This window comes from Microcaecilia unicolor, chromosome 8 (assembly GCF_901765095.1).
Source record: "Microcaecilia unicolor chromosome 8, aMicUni1.1, whole genome shotgun sequence".
Lineage (NCBI taxonomy): Eukaryota > Metazoa > Chordata > Amphibia > Gymnophiona > Siphonopidae > Microcaecilia > Microcaecilia unicolor.
Window position 1 is genome coordinate 184,118,014 of NC_044038.1, and position 21,765 is coordinate 184,139,778.

A 21,765-nucleotide genomic window follows, 5' to 3' on the forward strand; every position below is an offset into this window, starting at 1 on the left:
TGGGCTCCCCTCCCCATCCCCTTCTGCCATCTGGGCTCCCCTCCCCATCCCCTTCTGTCATCTGGGCACCCCATCCCCTTCTGTCATCTGGGCACCCCACCCCACCCCATCCCCTTCTGTCATCTGGGCACCCCTCCCCATCCCCTTCTGTCATCTGGGCTCCCCTCCCCTCCCCTCCCCTCCCCATCCCCTTCTGTCATCTGGGCTCCCATCCCCTTCTGTCATCTGGGCTTCTGTCATCTGGGCTCCCCTCCCCATCCCCATCCCCTTCTGCCATCTGGGCACCCCTGATCCGACCCCACTACCAGCTCTGTCGAGATGACAGCGGGTGGGGGGGGGTGCTCCGCTCCTGCTGCTCCCACCCTACCTTCTTTTAAAAAAGAAATCAGTAAAGCGGCGTGGCAGGCAGCGCAGCTTCGCGTCTGCCCTGCTTGTAAAACAACAAGTAGATCTCCTCGTCGGGCCTTTGCTCACTGGGTCCCGCCCTCCTCTGAGGTAACTTCCTATTTCCTCGAGGGCGGGACCCAGTGAGCGAAGGCCCGACGAGGAGATCTACTTGTTTTACAAGCAGGGCAGACGCGAAGCTGCGCTGCCTGCCACGCCGCTTTACTGATTTTTTTTTTTTTTTTAAGAAGGTAGGGTGGGAGCAGCGGGAGCGGAGCACCTCCCACCCGCTGACACCCGGGGCGGACCGCCCCCACCGCGCTCTTGGTTCCCTCAGTGTCCGCCTTCTTCTGACGTCAGAAGAAGGCGGGACACTGAGGGGAACCAATGAGTGCAAGGGAAGGGAGACGTCGGCAGGGCTTTCACCGACGCTGCTGCAGCCTGCGACCGAGGTAATTTAAAGTCCTCGGCGGCGCGGGGCGAGGGTAAGCACCGCGGCGGCGCCCTCCAGAGGTGGGCGCCCCCCTGCGGCGCTTACCTCACTTACCGCATCGGCACGGCCCTGGAGGCGACCGCTGTCCTGGAGGAACCCGCTTCGAATGCCTCCGTGATGTACCGGGCCATGAGTTGATCTGGGACTGGTCCTCCTGTCCATCCCTGGCCCTGCAGGTGCTCACAGACTTGGCGAAAAGCTCGCCGGTATGTGTACAGAGTAGTCTTGGCTAACGAGCTGGTGATGAGTAGGTGCATGAAGTTGTTGCTAGCTGCCATAGTTGCTCTGGTACTGGAGTGGGCTGCTTGCTTGCTGATGGTGCCAACTGCTGGAAGAGAGAAAAGTGAAAGCGTGAAAGAGCATCAGCTATTCTGTTATCAACACCGGGTACGTGCTTTGCTCGCGCCGTCAAGTTAAGCTGCAAGCAACGTAGCACGAAGTGGCGGAGGAGCGCTGCAGTGTGGGGACAACGCGCCGTTTGCTTGTTTATGATTTCCACTACAGCTGCATTGTCTGACCAAAGGATAACACATTTATTAGCCAGGGCAGGGCCCCAGACGTTGACCGCTGCAACAATGGGGAATAGCTCAAGGAAGGTGATGTTCTTGGTGAGGCCACTGTGTGTCCACTGCAATGGCCAAGGGGCAGCGAACCAGTCTCCGTTGAAGTAAGCCCCGCACCCCACAGTCCCGGCGGCATCTGTATAGAGGTTAAGGTCTATGCTGGAAGTTGGGGCTGATTGGATTAGGGCTCTCCCGTTGAAGTCTTGTAGAAAGCGCATCCAAACGATGAGGTCCTGCTTCATGGGAAGGGTTATGCGCAGATGATGGTGCTTGCGTGAAATGCCTGCAGTGGCTGCCGCAAGTCTGCGGACAAATACCCTGCCCATTGGGAGAACCCTACAGGCAACGTTGAGGGAGCCAATGAGGGATTGCATCTGGTAAAGGGTGATCTTGGTTGAATGTAGGGTAGCAAGGATTTTTTGTGCTAACCCCTGCAGCTTGTCCTCCGGGAGTCTGGTAGTACGAGTTACCGAATCAATCTCTATTCCCAAGAAGGTGATGACTGTGCATGGCCCTGTGGTTTTGCTATCGGCTATGGGCACTCCGAATTCTCGGGCAACGGTGTAGAAGACCTCCATGAGGTCTCTGCAGGTGCTGGAGTCGCGGGGCCCGACGAAGAAGTCGTCCAGGTAATGGACGATTGTGCTCACGGTCGCCCGTTGGGACACCACCCAATGCAGGAAGGTGCTGAAGGCTTCGAAGAGATTGCAGGAAACTGCGCATCCCATGGGCATGCATCTGTCGAAGTAAAACTGGTTCTCATGCGCGAATCCTAACAGCGGGAAACAATCCGGGTGGACCGGCAGGAGGCGGAAAGCAGATTCGATATCGACCTTTGCCATGAGCGCCTTCGGGCCCGCCTCCCGCACTAAGTCCAACGCCGCATCGAAAGACATGTACTGGACAGATGTCACTCCCTCAGGTATGGAGTCGTTCACTGATTGCCCGGGAGGGTGTGACAGGTTGTGGATGAGGCGATATTTGCCCTGCTCCTTCTTGGGGACGGCCGTGAGGGGAGAGACAAACATTCTTGGGAAAGGGGGGTGCCAAAATGGGCCCGCCACCCGGCCTGCAGATCGCTCGCCCGCTAGTTTGTCTGAAATGATGTGAGCAAGGCGGGGCCTGGGACGCTCTGGTGGTGCCGAGGGGCAGAATGGTATGTCGCCCTGGAACGGTATAGGGAACCCGTCACGGAAGCCACGCAAAAGTAATGCTGCGGCCTGCCGATTGGGGTACCTCTCCAACCAGGGCATCATGTCATTCAGCCTGATGGGGGTGGGGGCCCTGGTGAATAGCTCAAGGTTTGTGCTGGCCTCCTTGCCTTTGCACCGGTTTTCTTGGGCAAACGGCAAGGGGGTGCGGAGCTCCGCATGTGGCACACAGGTGCTTGAATTTGCAGTCGTGGATTTTGCAGGTGCCTTTGTTGTACTTCCAACAGACCTCTCGAGAGAGCGTGGTAGGCCTCCCGTGCCTGTTCCCTGCCCCGGGTGCTTTGTGCTGGGGGGCACGCCTATGTGCATTGTGTGGTCGCGTGAGGACATTTCGCAGCCACAGGCCGCCGTCGTCTGTATCCCAAGCCATCCTAGGGTTTGCCTCCATCTTGTCCCTAAAGTGCTCGTCATACGCTAACCAGGCATAACCCTCGTGTTCACGGTAGATGGTTAAAACTGTTTCTAGGTAACAGAGCATGGGATCCATTTGGTCACGCTGCTTCCTGTACACGATGCTCATCATGCGCGCATAGGATATTACCCAGCACGCAAGGTTCCGTGGGAGCTCTCTGGTGTGGTCTGGTAACAGGTCTCCCTTTTTTGCTCGTTTCTTCGCATGTTGCCTGCGTCTGCCCTCCGCCAGCTTTAAAATGTCAAAATACCTCCGGCGCATGACCTTCTTTCGGAGGGACTTGGGGACTCTCTGCCATAGCCGCTCTGTGGGGACACTGTGGGTGAAGGCAGGCGGAGGGGCCGTGTGTAGTGCGTTGGCGGCTCCGGTAGGGGAGACATAGGAAGAAGATGAAGAAGAAGACGAGGAAGAAGAGGAGGAGGAGTCAGAAGATGATGTGGAACTGGAGCGACCAGATCACCTACGCTTCTTACCTTTCTTCTTCCGTTTGACCTCCCGGTGCTTCCGTGCTGCTGGGTAGAGGCTGTTGTCTCGGTCAGATAAGGCGTGACCCCTGGGATTTGCTCCGGGGGCCACCTGGTGGCTGCTTGATGCCTTCGCTACTTCCTATGTCGCCTCGCGGCTTGGTATGCGCCGGGGGCCGTGTCGTACCACATGGGCATCGTCAGTCATGGGTCTGCAGTGGGGTGAAGCTGTCGGTCCATGTACCTGCTTGTCTCCCTCAGACTGGGTAGCTGTCGTTGGGAGTCCACGATGAGGTGTATGCCCGCAGGGGGCAAAGCAAGTAGGAGGTGATCTGCAATGGTCGTTCCTGTGCCAGGCTTGAAGCTCGTGCCTGTTGTGCGCTGGGTGGTATCCACAGTGGTGTCGGAGGCTACAGTATGACGGTGATCTACTCCGTCTACGACGGGAGCGGGATCGTTGGCTCCTGGGCCGTTCGGCTGGCCTGCGACTCCCTGTTGCGCTCCTGGATCTGCTGGATCTCACGACCTGACGCAGGTGGGGGGTCTGAATTCGGGGATGCTGGTCGGTTCGCCGAGACCCATCTGAACTGCTGCTGGAGACGGACCATCTTCTGCGCCGTGTGTCCCCCGCCCGTCTGCTTGGAGATGTCAAGGCCGAATCCGTGTTGTCCATGCCGTGCAGGTCTGGTAGTTCTGGCGGGGACTGCTCCGCAGGTTGTAGTGGTACAGCGGGCGGTCGACCGCGGGCCTCTATAGCTGCAGGCGCGGATGCACGTGGCAGGGGCAGGTCAGCCGAATCAATATATCTCTCTGGGCGCCTCCTGCGCCGCGTTGATATGCGAGGAGATGTGGCTGCTGTCTCCGGCAGTCCCTCCTCTGCCCGACTTGGGGGTGGCTGAGTAGCTTGCACACGTCGAGGCATGGTGCAAATAAAAGTCTGATGCTCTACCGATGTGGGCTCCTCTAAAGCAAGTCCCACAGCAATGTGCAAAGCCTGCCAACTGCCCACTTGAACAAAACAAAACAAACAAAAAAAAGGAAAACGCGAGTCTAAGGTCTAGCACGGGCGCAGGGAGATGGGCACTCAAAGAAAAACAAAGCTCTTACTTGCTGACCTGCCTCGGGGGGGGGGGGGGGGGGGGGGGGGGGGGGGGGGGGGCTCGGTTAAAACAAAAGCAAAGTTCTTTGCTTGCTGAGCAGCAGGGAAAAGAAAACTTTTTTCCTGCCGACCTGCCCTGGGGCTCAGCTGAAAACGAAAGTGAAATTCTTTACTTGCTGAGCTGCTGCGATCAATCGAATCTGCTGGTCTCACTCCGGGTGCTTTCACTGCAGACTGCAAGGTCCTGACCGCACGTGGGGAGACAAAGAAAAAGAAGCTGTGCGCCCGTGCACCAAACTCATGTACCGCCCGCTTCAAAAAGACCGCTCAGACCCGCTCGGCAGCCTTTTCTCCTGTGTCTGCAGCCCACCCGCTGTGACCCCGCCCCCTTCCGGCCCCTCCGCCAATGACGCAGCGGGTCACCCGCTACGTCACCTGGGATGGCAGGGAAGCCGGAAGCAGGGGGCAATTCGGACCAGGGAGCGAGCATGCGGCAGCCGCCATGTTATGTCCGGCTGCTCTGCATTCGCTTCGCTTGCCTCTTTATAGAGTGGTTTAAAAGATGTTTAAATAATTAATTAACAAATATGTCTTAAGTGACCGTCTAAAACTTACATGCTCAATGCGAGGAAACTTCTTTGCCTAATTTGGCAGCCTGATAGGAAAGCAAAGAATCTATACATTTCTTTCATACTTTGCTCTTCATCGATGGACAGGAAAACAAGTTTAATGCTCCAGAAGCTCACAATATTTGAGTAAAACATCTTAACAAGTACAAAGGGGCTAAACCATAACAAATCTTGCATGTTAAACACAATAGTTTCAATTGGACCCTTGAAGCTACTGGCAACCGATGAACTTTGGAATAATAGACTGACAGAGGATTAGAACGGTTTAAAGAAAAATAATCAATCTCAGTGCGGTATTCTGAATTGTCTGCAACCTTCGCAGTAATGCTTGAGAACAACCTAAATAGATGACATTAAAATATTCTAGAGAACTCAGCAACAAGGCCTGGACCAGCAACCAAAATTGATGGTCCCAAAAATATGTACTACTACAACGTAATTTACACATGAGAAAAAATGTTTTCTGAATCACCGACTAACTTGAAGCTAAAACTCTCAAAGAGGGGGAAAAGGAGTAAACCTGATGATTAATAGCAATATTGAGTTCAATTGGTCCTCTGGAGCCCATAATTAACAACAACTTTGCTTTTTCAGTATTCAGTTTTAATCTGTGAGAATTGTTATCCAATGTTCAATAGTATAAAATACCAACCGCAAAGTAGACAACTCTGTTAAAACCACTCCTTGAACTGGAAAAACAGTTATGTCACCTGCTTAACTGAAAAACGCAAACCCTAATTTCTCCAATACAAAATCCAAAGAATGAATTTATAAATTAAACAGAAAAGGGGACATGGGGAATCCTTGTGGGACCCCACAAATATTGCTCCAACTGTGTGGCAAATCGTCTGACATTCTAACTTTATATCACCTACTAACAAATCTGATTATTTTCTTTTTCTGGGTGACCAAAGAGTTGGATCGAAGGAAAGCGTTAGATGTGGTGTATTTAGATTTTAGCAAAGCCTTTGACACAGTTCTGCAAAGATGACAAATAAACCACGTACCCTTGGTATGGGCCCTAAAGTGACTGACTGGGTTAGGATCTGGTTGAGTAGAAGGTGACAGAGGGTAGCGGTAACTGGAGCTCATTCTGAGGAAAAGGATGTTACCAGTGGTGTGCTGCATGGTTCGGTTCTTAGGCTGGTTCTTTTTTAACATTTTTGTAAGCAATATTGCTGAAGGGCTGTCTGGTAAGGTGTGTCTCTTCGCGGACGATACCAAACTCTGCAATAGGATAGACACCCCTGATGGTGTAGATAGCATGAGGAAGGACTTAGCTGTCAAATTTCAGACTATTCCTCTAGCCTTGTTAAGATTTAGTGCTACAAAATGCACGGCCATGCATTTGGGCTGCAAGAACCCGAGAGAATAGTACAGTTTAGGGGGTGAAGAACTTTTGTGCACGAAAGAGGAGCGGGACTTGGGTGTGATTGTATATGATGAACTTAAGGTGGTCAAACAGGTAAAAAAGGCGACAGCGAAGACTAGAAGGATGCTTGGGTGCATAGGGGAGAGGAATGGGCAGTAGGATAAAGGAGGTAGCGAGGCCCTTGTATAAGACACTGGTGAGACCTCATTTAGAATATTGTGTACAATTCTGGAGACCTCACCTTCAAAAAGATATAAACAGGACGGAGTCAGTCCATAGAATGGCCTACTAATTGGTCAGTAGTCTTCGTCATATAGCGTATGGAGACACACTTAAAGAACTCAATATGTGTGTACGTTGGAAGAAAGACGGGAGAGGGGAGATACAATAGAGACAATTAAATACCTATACAGCATAAATGCACATGAGGTGAGTATCTTTCAGTACATGATCTTGAGATCCCATTTTAAAAATCAATTTGTTGTCCTGTACTAAGGCCCTACAGCATAAGAGACAGACTCCAGGAGCAGGGCTAGAAGGAGCTCTTTATCCACTGCTCCTTCTAGCCCTGCTCCACTTGACCAGGAAAAGCATTTAATAGTCAAGTGGGTGCTCTGTCTCTCTATTAATGCTTGAGAGGAAGGGGATACAGGTAAAAGACCAAGCTTTAAGCCTTTCCTCCCCTCATGCCATCCCATCCCATTCACTCACTGTGGGTGCAGCTTATACAGAGTCCCATCCACCCCAACTGTAATGGTCAGATGATCCAGACAATGGTTCACACGAATCTTTTCCACCACAGCTGCTATGCCAGCACCACAGAGATTTGCTGCCCTCTGGGAAACCACCTGGCACACCTCCTTCACAATAATGCTGTCATCACAGGTACTGTCCAAACCCAACTCTGTCAGAATAGCACGAACTTGCAGCAAGCCCATGCTGTCCCTGCAAGGGGAACACAAAAAACAGTCACTCTCATTCCCAGCAAGAGAGACACGAAAAAGCAGTCACTCCCTGCAGAACAGACATGAAAAAGCAGTCACCCTCATTCCCTGCAGAAGAGACATGAAAAAACTGTCACTCCCTGTAAAAGAGACATGAAAAAAGCAGTCACTCTCGTTCCCTGCAAAAGAGACATGAAAAAGCAGCCACCTTCATTCCCTGCAAGAGAAACATGAAAAAGCAGTCACCCTCATTCCCTGCAGAAGAGACATGAAAAAACTGTCACTCCCTGTAAAAGAGACATGAAAAAAGCAGTCACTCTCGTTCCCTGCAAGAGAGACATAAAAAAGCAGTCTCACTCATTCCCTGCAAAAGAGAAATGAAAAGTGTCATTCCCTGCAAGAAAGACATGAAACAGCAGTCACCCTCATTCCCTGCAAAAGAGACATGAAAAAACCAGTCACTCTCATTCCCTGCAAGAGAGACATGAAAATGTCATCACTTTCTGCAAGAGAGACATGAAAAAGTAGTCACCCTCATTCCCTGCAAAAAAGACACGAAAAAGCAGTCACTCTCATTCTCTGCAAAAGGGACATGAAAAACCAGTCACTCTCATCCCTGTAGGAGAGACATGAAAAAGCAATCACCCACACGCCCTGCAAGAGAGAAATGAAAAAGCAGTCATCCCCTGCAAGAGAGACATGAAAAAGCAGTCACTCTCATTCCCTGCAAAAGACATGAAAAAGCCATCACTACCCCTGCAAGAGAGACAAGAAAAAGCCATTACTCCCTGCAAGAGAGACACGAAAAAGCAGTCACTCCCTGCAAGAGACTTGAAAACGCAGACGCTCCTTGCAAGAAAGACATGAAAAAGTACATACTCCCTGCAAGAGAGACATGAAAAAGCAGTCACTCCCTGCAAGAGAGACATGAAAAAGCAGACACCCTCATTCCCTGCAAGAGAGACATGAAAAGCTGTCATTCCCTGCAAGAAAGACATGAAACAGCAGTCACCCTCATTCCCTGCAAGAGAGACATAAAAAGCAGTCACTCTCATTCCCTTCAAAAGGGACATGCAAAAGCAGTCACTCTCATTCCCTACAAAAGAGACATGAAAAAGCAGTCACCTTCATTCCCTGCAAGAGAGACATGAAATAGCAGTCACCCTTATTCTCTGCAAGAGAGACGTAAAAAGCAGTCTCTCATTCCCTGCAAAAGGAACATGAAAAAGCAGTCACTCAAATTCCCTGCTAAAGGGACATAAAAAAGCAATCACTCTCATTCCCTGCAAAAGGGACATGAGAAAGCAGTCATTCTCATTCTCTGCAAAAGGGACATGAAAAAGCAGTCACTTTCAACCCTGTAGGAGAGACATATAAAAGCAGTCACCCTCACTCCCTGCAAGAGAGAAATAAAAAAGAAGTCACTCCCTGCAAGAGAGACATAAAAAAGCAGTCACTTTCATTCCCTGCAAAAGACATGAAAAAGCAGTCACTACCCCTGCAAGAGAGACAAGAAAAAGTTGTTACTCCCTGCAAGAGAGACACGAGAAAGCAGTCACTCCTTGCAAGAGACTTGAAAAAGCAGACACTCCCTGCAAGAAAGACATGAAAAAGCAGTCACCCTCATTCCCTGCAAAAGAGACATGAAAAAGCAGTCACCCTCATCCTCTGCAAGAGAGACATGAAAAAGCAGTCACCTTTATTCCCTGCAGGAGAGACATGAAAAGGTAGTCATACTCTGCAACAGAGACATGAAAAAGCAGTCACCCTTATTCCCTGCAGGAGAGACATGAAAAGGCAGTCATACTCTGCAAGAGAGACCTGAAAAAGCAGTCACCCTTATTCCCTGCAGGAGTCACTTTCACTACCTGCAAGAGAGACATGAAAAAACAGTCACCCTAATTCCCTGCAGGAGAGACATGAAAATGCTATCACCCTCACTCCCTGCAAGAGTAACATGCAAAAACAGTCACCTTCATTCCCTGCAAGAGAGATATGAAAAAGCAGCCATCCTTATTCCTCACAGAAGAGACATGAACTCATTCCCTGCAAGAGAGTCGTGAACAAGCAGTCACTCCCTGCAAGAGAGATATGAACATGCAGTCACTCCCTGCAAGAGAGACATAGAAAAGCAGTCACTTCCTTCAAGAGACATGAAAAAGCAGTCACTCCCTGCAAGAGAAACATGAGAAAGCAGCCACTCCCTGCGAGACATGAAAAAGCAGTCACCCTCATTCCCTGCAAGAGAGATGTGAAAAAGCTGTCACCCTCATTCCAGTCTCATTCCCTGCAAAAGACACATGAGAAAGCAGTCACTCCCTTCAAGAGACATGAAAAAGCAGTCACTCCCTGCGAGATATGAAAAAGCAGTCACTCCCTGCAAGAGAGACATAGAAAAGCAGTCACTGCCTGCCAGAGAGACATGGAACAGCAATCACTCCCTGCCAGAGAGACATGAAAAAGCAGTCACTCCCTGCTAAAGACATGGCAATGTAGTCAAGAAAGACATGAAAAAGCAGTCACCCTCATTCTCTGCAAAAGAGGCATGAAAAAGCAGTCACCCTCATTCCCTGCAAGAGGCATGAAAAAGCTGTCACCCTCATTCCAGTCTCCCTCATTCCCTGCAAGAGACACATAAGAAAGCAGTCACTCCCTTCAAGAGACATGAAAAAGCAGTCACTTCCTGCAAGAGAAACATGAGAAAGCAGTCACTCCCTGCAAGAGAAACATGAGAAAGCAGTCACTCCCTGCAAGAGAGACATAGAAAAGCAGTCACTCCATGCCGGAGAGACTTGAAAAAGCAACCACTCCCTGCAAGAGACATGAAAAATCAGTCACTCCCTGCAATTGAGACATGAAAAAGCAGTCACTCCCTACAATTGAGACATGAGAAAGCAGTCACTCCCTGTGAGACATGAAAAAGCAGTCACTCTCATTTCCTGCAAGACAGACATGAAATAAGCAGTCACTCCCTGCAAGAGAGACTTGAAAAAGCAGTCACTCCCTTCAAGAGACATGAAAAAGTAGTCACTCCCTGCAAGAGACATGAAAAAGCAGTCACTCGCTGCAAGAGAAACATAGAAAAGCAGTCACTTCCTGCAAGAGAGACATGAAAAAGCAGTCACTCCCTGCAATTGAGACATGAAAAAACAGTCACTCCCTACAATTGAGACATGAAAAAGCAGTCACTCCCTGCAAGAGACACATGGAAAAGGTGTCATCCTCATTCTCTGAAAGAGAGACATGAACTCATTCCCTGCAAGAGAGACATGATATAGCTGTCACCCTCATTTCCTGCAAGAGAGACATGAACTCATTCCCTGCAAGAGACATGAAAAAGCAGTCATTCCGTGCAAAAGAGACATGAAAAAGCCATCACCCTTATTCCCTGCAGGAGAGACATAAAAAAGCAGTCACTCTCATTTCCTGCAAGACAGACATGAGAAAGCAGTCACTCCCTGCAAGAGAGACTTGAAAAAGCACTAACTCCCTGCAAGAGACATGAAAAAGAAGTCACTCCCTGCAAGAGAAACATGAGAAAGCAGTCACTCCCTACGAGACATGAAAAAGCAGTCAATCCCTGCAAGACAGACGTAGAAAAGCAGTCACTCCTTGCCAGAGAGACATGTAAAAGCAGTCACTCCCTGCGAGAGACATGAAAAAGCAGTCACTCCCTGCAAGAGAGACATGAAAAAGCAGTCACTCCCTGCAAGAGAGACATGAAAAAGCAGTCACCCTCATTCTCTGCAAGAGAGACATGAATTCAATCCCTGAAAGAGAGACATGAAAAAGCAGTCATTCTGTGCAAAAGAGACATGAAAAAGCTGTCACCCTTATTCCCTGCAGGAGAGACCTGAGAAAGCAGTCACTTCCTGCAATTGAGACATGAAAAAGCAGTCACTCCATGGAAGAGAGACATGGAAAATATGTCACCCTCATTTCCTGCAAGAGAGACATGAACTCATTCCCTGCAAGAGAGACATGAAAAAGTAGTCACTCCCTGCAAGAGAGACATGAAAAAGCAGTCATTCCGTGCAAAAGAGACATGAAAAAGCCATCACCCTTATTTGCTGCATGAGAGACATGAAAAAGCAGTCACTCTCATTTCCTGCAAGACAGACATGAAATAAGCAGTCACCCTCATTTCCTGCAAGACAGACATGAAATAAGCAGTCACCCTCATTCCCTGCAAGAGAGACCTGAGAAAGCAGTCACCCTCATTCCTTGCAAGGGAGACATGAAAGAGCTGTCACCCTCATTCCAGTCTCCCTCATTCCCTGCAAGAGAGACATGAGAAAGCAGTCATTCCCTGCAAGAGAGACATGAAAAAGCAGTCACTCCCTGTGAGACATCAAAAAGCAGAGAGACATGAAAAAGCAGTCACTCCTTGCAATTGAGACATGAAAAAGCAGTCACTGCCTGCAAGAGAGACATGGAAAAACTGTCATCCTCATTCTCTGAAAGAGAGACATGAACTCATTCCCTGCAATTGAGACAAGAAAAAGCAGTCATTCCCTGCAAGAGAGACATGGACAAGCTGTCACCCTCATTCTTTGCAAGAGAGACATGAACTCATTCCCTGCAAGAGTGACATGATATAGCTGTCACCCTCATTCCCTGTAGGAGAGACATGAAAAAGTAGTCACTGCCTGCAAGAGAGACCTGAAAAAGCAGTCACCCTCATTTCCTGCTAGAGTGATGAACTGATTCCCTGCAAGAGAGACATGAAAAAGCCGTCACTCAGTGCAAGAGAGACATGAAAAAGCAGTCATTCCATGCAAAAGAGACATGAAAAAGCCATCACCCTCATTCCCTGCAAGAGAGACATGTGAAAGCAGTCACCCTCATTCCCTGCAAGAGAGACATGAAAAAGTTCTCACCCTCATTCCAGTCACCCTCATTCCCTGCAGGATGGGCCAAGCTCACTATGTTGTCAAATAAAATTATCAACTTCACCTTTCAATGTCGGAGAGGAACTTGGTCTGGAAAATGTCTTTGGTGCATAGTCGCTGTGAGACTTGGCCTCGGAAGAGGATACCTTGGGTAGTAAACTGTAGCAGGATATTACGGACAATCTCACCCAGGTACATTCCACTAATCATCTTCTCATACCTACAGGCAAAGAGTGTGACAGATAGACAACATGAATCAGGGGAGTCAGAGGACTCCTCACTCATTCCCCCCCCCCCCCACCCCCACCCCCACCAAAGTAAGTATCAGTGAATAGTACTTTTGACAGTGCCACAAACAGGGTCAGGTAGAAGATGCACCCCCTCCCCCCACCAACATCCTCCCTGCCACATTCTGGGCCTGGGACATACAGGAAAATCAGTCAATGTGGAATCAAGGACGCAAGAACTCTTGGGATACTCAGGGAGCCACAGAAAGAACCCAGAAGAGGAGAAGCCGAGGGTGACTGACAAGTGCACTGTGTGGAATGAGGAATCTTCTAGGGATTCTGTCAAAAACACAGACATTAAACGTATTCCAAAACTGGGACTAAGAAAGCTCAAGTAGACGTACCGAGCAGACAAATACAATGATTCCATATTACTAATGCTCTACTGTTATGCAGGTTGTGAATAGAAATAAAACCATGGGCTTGATATTCAGCCCGTGGAGGGCAGCGTGCTTGCTGTTTGCGTCAGCGTTAAATCCAAATATTCAATGCAGGAATATATCCAGGTTTATTTTGGCCACTAAAAAGTTAACTGGCTATGCTGATAGTGCTAACCAGTTAACCTTTTAGCGGTTAAAAGACAGGCCTGCTGTTTATGTTGTCTATTGACCACTCCACATAGCCCCTTAGATGCTGAATATCTGTGCCTAACTGGCTGGCCACTAACCTGGACATTCAGCATGAAATAACCAATTATCTCTCGCTGAATATCCGCAGTTAGGTGCTTAAAATGTATTTAAACAGCCAGGAGCTGTTCCTGGCCGGTTAAATTGTTGTGAATAATTGGGGGGGGGGGGGGGGGGGGGGAAGGAGGCATTTAAATGCAGACATTTAAATATATACCCCTGATATTCACAACAATTTAACCAGTCGGCAGGTCAAAGTTAAGTCCTAATATTCAGCGCTGACCAGGTAAGGTTAGCATATAGAACTGTATAAATAGCTGTCCTATGTTTATGTACTAGCAAATGCCTGGTTACTGCTGAATATCAGCTTCACCAGGCATGCGCTAGTCAGCCAGCAAAAACCCAGAAATTCAATGCTGATCACTGGCTATAACACAGCATTGAATCGGTACCAGCAGTGGGCTTTAACAGCGCTGCTGGCTATTAGCCCCCTAATGACTAAATAGCAATATTGGAAAGTTAGAATATTTGACGCTATAAATGAAGATGTAGACATGATATCTATCCCAAAGACCTGGTGCCCCGGTAGAGAGGGATAACTAATTCCAAGATACACTGACGTGACAGGGGAAACCAAATTGGTGGAGGGTGTAATTCTATAGGTTTAAGGTGGTACAGAGTCCAGCAGGATAAAAATTCTACAAGAAAACAATGTGCACAGTGGATAGAAATTCAATGTGTGATGGAGAAAAGTACAGTAGTGGGGGTACACTATAGTCAGGATGAAGAAACAGACTGTGGAATGTTACCTGATAAAGAGAGAGAGATAGAAAGGTACAGGGGTTTAGTATTTAGCATTTTAAGTTGAGCTAGGGTGGGGGACTGCCAAGAGTATATTATGCCCACCCAATCTGGCTGTGGGCTCACCTAAAATTGGAAGTCTGGCTATACCACTGGACTCACAAATAATTTTCATTGCACAATACTGTATCCTATTTAAAAATATAGCATAAGAACATAAAAATTATCATTCCGGGTCAGATCAAAGGTCCATGTAGCAGAATATCCTGCATCAAAAAAGGGGCCAACCCAAGTCATAAGTACCTGGTAGAATTCCAAAAAGAAGCTACTGACCCCAGGGATAATTAATAGTTTTTCCCATGTCTATCTTAATAGGAGTTTATGGACTTTACCTCCAGAACTTGTCCAACCCTTGATTAAACCCAGATACTCTTAAGTTTTTACCACATCCTCTGCCAGTGAATTTCAGAATTGAACTATTTGTTGAGTGATAAAATATTTTCTCCTATTTGTTTTAAATGTATTACTATGTAACTTCCTTGAGTGTCCCCTAGTTTTTGTACTTTTTGAGAGAGTGAACAATGGATTCATGTTTATCCATTTTACTGTACTCAGAATTTTGTAGACCTCTATCATATCCCTCTCAGCTGTCTCTTCACCAAGCTGAAGAGTCTTAACCTCTCCTATAAGAGGAGTTTCATTTCCCTAATCATTTCAGTCACCCTTCATTGAACCTTTTCTAATTCCACTATCCAGCTTATTTTCGAAAGAGAAAAACACCTATAGTGCGACCTAAATCGGGAGATAGACGTTTGTCTCGCAAAGGCGCCCAAATCGGAATAATCGAAAGCCGATTTTGGGCGTTTCCAACTGCACTCCATCGCGGAAACGAATAAAGTTGACGGGGGCGTGTCGGAGGCGTGGTGGAGGCGGAACTGGGGCGTGGTTATCAGCCAAGGAGAGATGGCATCTTTAGCTGATAATCGAAAAAAAAAGGCGTTTTTACCGTGATTTTGGGTCACTTTTTTTGGACCCTTTTTTTTCCACAAACAAGTCCCAAAAAAGTGCCCCAACTGCCCAGATGACCACTGGAGGGAATCGGGGATGACCTCCCCGGACTCCTCCAGTGGTCACTAACCCCCTCCCACCAAAAAAAAACCCCACTTTAAAAACTTTTTTCCCAGCCTGTATGCCAGCCTCAAATGCCGTACCCACCTCCATGACAGCAGAATGTGTTCGATCCTGTCACAGCCTTTCCCTGGGTCAGATGTAGCTCTCGGGTGCAGTACAGGGTCACATCAGCATTGCATTGTGGTGGGTGTAGGGTATTGGGCTCCGTGATTTCATTAGCTTGTGTTACAGTCTCACAATGTTGGTAGTTGGTAGGCTCTTCTCCCATGGTGCTTTTCCCCCTGCCTACTAGGTCAGAGTATGCCCTGTTGTGTTTCCTGTTGTAGTCCATGCGGTAGTGGCCATTTTTGTAAGCCAGTTTTAGTTCCCTTTCCTGTGTTAGCCATGTTAGACAACTTAGTTCTTCCCTTGAATGTGGCTGAATGAGGGCATTGTACAGCATTCTGCCAGTTCTGACCTACTGCTCATCTCAGTACCAGGGAGACTCGTTGCCAGTGGGGCACAACCTCTGATCTGCAGTTAACTGTAAGTAAAGGTGGTTATTCCAATAAAGGATGTTTTCGTAGAGATTAGTCTTCAGGTGTCAACTGGTGTGCCAAGGTTATATAGCAGCAACCAGTCCTAGAGGCCTGCGTGTATGCAGGTCCCTGGAGCACTTTTAGTGGGTACCGCAGTGCACTTCAGCCAGGTGGCTCCAGGCCCATCCCCCCCCCCCCCCCACCTGTAACACTTGTGCTGGTAAATGGGAGGCCTCCAAAACCCACTGTACCCACATGTAGGTGCCCCCTTCACCCCTAAGAGCTATGGTAGTGTTGTACATTTGTGGGTTCTGGGGGAGGGGGGTTGGGTGTTCAGCACCCTTGGTAAGGGAGCTATGCATGTGGGAGCTTTTTCTGAAGTCCACCGCACTGACGTAGGGTGCCCAGTTGGTGTCCTGGCATATCAGGGGGGTGAGTGTACTATGAATCATGGCCCCTCCCACGACCAAATGGCTCGGATTAGGACGTTTTTGAGCTGGGCATTTTTAGTTTCCATTATCGCTAAAAAAAACAAACGCCCAGCTCAAAAACGTCCATTTTTTCAAAAATACGGTTCGGCCCGCCCCTTCACGGACCCATTCTCGGAGATAAACCCCCATGAAGATAGGCGTTTCCGTTCGATTATGCCCCTCCACATCGTTTTTGAAACATGGCGACCAGAATTGCAAATACTCAAGGTGCGGTTGCACCATGAAGCGATACAGAGACATTATAATAGTCTTTATTTTCTATTCCTTCTCTAATAATTTATAACTTTATGTTTGCCTTTTATTTTTTATTTATTTAAAAGATTTATACACACTTAAACCTAAACGGTTTTCAATATAAAACATACATAAAAACAGACAATCGCATAACTTGCAGATGTCACAACTTTGACTCTACATACTGAGCAGAAGATTAATATATTTTCCATGATCAAACCTAGGTCCTTTTTCTTGGGTGGTGACTCTTAATGTGGAACCTAGCATCATGTCGCTATAATTTTTGCTATCATTTTTGCACTTGTCTACATTAAATTTCAGTTGCCATTGGGTGCCCAGTCTTCCAGTCTCGTAAGGTTGTCCTGCAATTTCTCACAGTCTACATATGATTTAACAGCTGTGAATAATTTAGTGTTATCTGCAAATTTGCTCACATCACTCATTCCCATTTCCAGATAATATATAAATACATTAAAAAAACACTAATCCCAGTACAGATTCCTGTGGCTCTTCACCATTCACCTTCTCTCCATTTAGAGAACTAGCCATTTAACCCTACTCTCGGTTTTCTATCTTTTAACCAGTTCCCCAATCCACAACAGGCAATTGCCTCCTACCCCATGCTTTTTAATTTTCTCAAGAGTCTCTCATAAGGGAGTTTGTCAAAGGCTTTCTGTAATAATAATTCATGGCCCCTTTATGCAGCCTATGACACTTTTTTGCTTTAGGTGGCAAGTTCAACTTGGATAGTCTTTCCCTCTTTGCAACAATTTCCACAAAGGCTAGAAGCTCAACTGCCAATTCTTCCACCAGTGGGCCTTTCCCCTGCCTTTCCTCTTCACTTCACGGCCTGCACTACCTTAATCTCACCCTCTTCTGTTTCTGGATCTCCTTTCTTCATCTCTTCATCAGCCTCCCTTCCAGTACTCCTCTCCAATCCCCATCTCCCTGTCTCTCTCCCTCTGCATCAGGTATTTTTTCAGATGCTCCTTTCCAAGGTTTCCCTTTCTGCATCAGCATTCCTTTCAGTACTCTTCTCCAAACCCCTTACTTGACTGAAACCAACTGTTTCTACCCTTCCTAGCTAAGTATCCTTCCCCTAGTACAGCCCTTCAGTGGCAGCCAGGCCTCCTATTCTCCCTCTAAAATCTAGTTCTCATTCTAACACTTACCTTTGCTTCCCGGGATTAATAGAACTGGCATCGACTATTCTGTCATACGGTGTACAGATTACATCGAGGCAACCATTGTCTCCGAACGCCCCCCACTCCATGTTAATACACATCCTCCCTTCATCCCCTTCTAGCAGCTCCACATTCCGCATCTCCTCCATGTAACAGGCATTAGATCCAGTACCTAGAAAAGAACAAGAGCACTAAGGAAATCGGTTCAGGGCTGGACTGATAGTTCAGCGCCTTGATGGGAGACCTGGATGTAATTCTCATGTCTGCTATCTGAGAATAACATGGGGAATAACATGGGGAAGGAGTTTCAGCCATTACACAATAGCCGGGCCTCTCAACCCTCCGCTGGAGGCAGACCTAGACAGTTAGGTTTTAAGTATTACCACAATGAATATGCATGAGATAAATCTGATTGCTATTGGAAATCCATTGTATGCAACTCTCTCTCTCATGCACTGATTGTTGTAATCCTGAAAATCCACCTGGCTAGGCATGCCTCCATGAAAGGGTTAAGAAGCGCCCATACAGAGACAGGTTCAAGGTGCACCTACTGAGCTTGAGACAGCACTAGTGCAAGTATAACAGACACTCAGGGCAAGTCTTGAGACTTCCCCACTCTTTCAGCTCTCTAGCGCCCCACCCAGAGATTGTGATAATTACATTTAACAATCATGCTCACCCCAGCACCATCCTTTCCAGAATTAGACAAATACTGCACTTTAAAACTTTCTTCTGATATAGCTACAAGGTCATGTTCTTGATAAAAGAGAGCCTTGAGGTTTCTGTGACCTGTCGAGTGGGTGGAGCAGCAACAGACATGCAGCGTCTGTATTATATCTTCACAGCAGGTGTAAATGTACACATGAGGCTTTTGTGCATTACTGGGACTGCTTCTAGGGGCCCATGTTATACAGATATGTAGATACTTAAGCAGAGGGGGGTTAGAAGGGGAGCAGTCACTCCCCTAAACAGATTTTGAATGAAATGGTGCCAAGGAAAATCTGCCCTTCAGACTTCCACCAAAAGATCTGCTCCCCATGACGTCAAAAGCTGGTGCCACTTCTGTACTTAAATTGTCTTTATAAAATGAAGCATAGGCATCCCCAATGAGGGCGATTTTCAAAAGCTACGTACCCGTTAAACCAACCGTTTGAAAACTGCTGGTACAGTTTATGGTGATGGTTCTTGGAGTTTGTGATCTCTGTGTTGCTGTCAGAACTTACTGTTTGTATAACCAACTGCTCTGCCTCCCCCAAGAAGCTGGCACTGTAGGCGACTGTCTAGTCCGCCTAGTGATTACGTCGGCCTTGGCTCCTGAAGGAGTAACAGTTCATGGCCATCAGTCAAAGACTGGGTTAAGAAGCAGGAGAATTGGGTTAGAACAAAGGAAAAGCCTCAGGTAACTTCCAATATGGGCTCATAGCCCAATACAAGCCATTCTTGTACTTGTTTTTTTATTTTTGTTTGTTTGTATTTTTTTGCTTAAAATACACACAGGCTGGTTTAACTGAGCTGAGCCCAAAGGATCAGGCCAAAAAAAAAGCTCCTTGTGATTGTGGGTCAGCCCTTTCCCCCTTGTTTTTTAAATATCATCTTACAGACTCCGAGAGCATTAATGTGATCTTTGAGGGACACAGATTTCCAGTATGCTGATCCCTATGAGGCAGGATCCAGGATGAACAGTGTTGAGGGGTTTAAAAACTATTATTTAGTGGGTGAAGATGAAAAGTTTAGTCCTAAAGACAGAAGTTTTCTGAGTTAATGGCAGAGGTCATGTATTAAAACCATTGAAATGCTCAGTTAAGAGGAAATGTGGGTGAGGTGTCTAAAATGAAAGATTTGGGGTTTCAAGTGGATTAGGGTTTATTTTTTTCATTTAAGTTCTCAAATATCTGGGTTGGTCCAAAGGGCTTTTCTGAATTAGGGGATTTCAACAAAATGCATCTGTGTTTAGATCCTAACTCTTCAAGTGTGTCACCTACAATTCATTACTGTGATGGACTCTGTATAGGACCTAACAGCAAAAAGTGTAAAACACCGTCAAACAGTACAAGACATTGCTTGTAATAGGAGGCAGAGTCCACGATACCTTTATTGAGTACAAATGTAATTATTTATGTAAATATCGATTGTGATTTAACTGCATTTATGAAGAGATTCACCCAAGGCTGTATACAGCAGGTCCAGTTTAACATAAAACTTACAATTTTGTTAACAGCATAGCAATAGTAAAATGACAAAATATAAGCAAAAAAAAAATAAAAGAGGTAAATTTGGAAATGAGTGAACTGTTCATAAGTACATAAGTACATAAGTAGTGCCATACTGGGAAAGACCAAAGGTCCATCTAGCCCAGCATCCTGTCACCGACAGTGGCCAATCCAGGTCAAGGGCACCTGGCACGCTCCCCAAACGTAAAAACATTCCAGACAAGTTATACCTAAAAATGCGGAATTTTTCCAAGTCCATTTAATAGCGGTCTATGGACTTGTCCTTTAGGAATCTATCTAACCCCTTTTTAAACTCCGTCAAGCTAAACTTCAGTTTAAAGAAGTAGCTCTTATGTTTGAGGCTTGATGAGAAGGGAAACCGTGTTAGTTTCCTAGTAAAAGCCTGGGTGGGTGCTTCACTCACTAGGTGTTAATAGAGATTCGAGGACACCAATGGATCGCTCTGGACGACTAGACTAGGCCGAAAGGTCATGCCTTCTCTGTAGTGGAGATCAGGTTGGATTTGAACCTCATGGCTTTTCCCAGGAAATTATTTACAGCTATGTCGTCTGGGCTGTTTCAAGGATGGGTCCGAGTATGGGGTATGTATTAGTATTTATAATTGACCTAGAGATGGGAGTAACTAGTGAGGTAATTAAATTCGCAGATGACACAAAGTTATTCAGGGTCGTCAAGTCGCAGGAGGAGTGTGAAAGATTACAGGAGGACCTCGCGAAACTGGGGGATTGGGCGTGCAAGTGGCAGATGAAGTTCAATGTTGACAAGTGCAAAGTGATACATGTGGGTAAGAGGAACCCGAATTTCAGCTATGTCATGCAAGGTTCCGCGTTAGGAGTCACGGACCTAGAAAGGGATCTGGGAGTCATCGTTGATAAGACGTTAAAAACTTCTGCTCAGTGTGCTGCGGCGGCTAAGAAAGCGCATAGAATATTGAGTATTATTAGGAAATGGATGGAAAACAAACACAAGGATGTTATAATGCCGTTGTATCGCTGCATGGTGCCACCGCACCTCGAGTATTGTGTCCAATTCTGGTCGCCGCATCTCAAAAAAGATATAAAGGAATTAGAGAAGGAGCAGAGAAGGGTGACGAAAATGATAAAGGGAATGGAACGACTTCCCTATGAAGAAAGGCTGAGAACGTTAGGGCTCTTCAGCTTGGAGAAAAGGTGGCTGAGGGGTGATATGATAGAAGTCTACAAGATAATGAGTGGATTAGAGCGAACAGATGTCTTTCAAACAACAACAAAACCAGGGGACACAAGATGAAGCTAGAATATGGTAGATTTAAAACAAATAGGAGAAAGTTTCTCTTTACTCAGCGTGTAGTTAGACTCTGGAACTCGTTGCCAGAGAATGTAGTGACAGCAGTTGGCCTTACGGAATTTAAAGGGGGTTTGGACAGATTCCTGAGGGAAAAGTCCATTGAACATTATTAATTTTTTTTTTTTTTTTTGTGGGGGGGGGGGGGGGGGTTGCTGGGTTCTTGAAGCCTGGATTGGCCGCTGTCGGAGACAGGATACTGGGCTTCATGGACCCTTGGTCTTTTCCCAGTACGGCGGTGCATATGTACTTATGAGCTACTGTTGGGATTTTCATTTTTATGGTAATGAGAGGGGGTTTGGATCTTTTTCTATTGTCAGTGGGTTGGAATTTTGGGGATGTTTTTTGTTTTTATGTTATTGTATCAACTTTTTAAAAGTTCTTCACCTGATCATTGCTAAAGTTTCTCCTTCTCCCTAACATGGGATACTAATACAACAGGCTCTTTTTGTAAAGGATGAGGAAATTTCTTCTGC

At 47.0% G+C, this 21,765-nt stretch overlaps 1 protein-coding gene across 2 annotated transcripts in view; it reads right to left on the reverse strand.

Annotated features, from left to right (window-relative positions):
* HK3 (hexokinase 3) overlaps window positions 1–21,765 on the reverse strand; it is a 45,589-nt gene that overhangs the window by 8,678 nt on the left and 15,146 nt on the right. Inside the window, exons 6-8 of one of the 2 annotated variants that reach the window (XM_030212122.1) lie at window positions 17,724–17,907; window positions 12,528–12,683; window positions 7,339–7,572 (exon numbers count right to left, since the gene is read on the reverse strand). In XM_030212122.1, the coding sequence (XP_030067982.1) occupies window positions 7,339–7,572; window positions 12,528–12,683; window positions 17,724–17,907 (574 nt within the window). The remainder of the gene's footprint in view (window positions 1–7,338; window positions 7,573–12,527; window positions 12,684–17,723; window positions 17,908–21,765) is intronic. The other variant, XM_030212121.1, reaches the window with a different exon arrangement.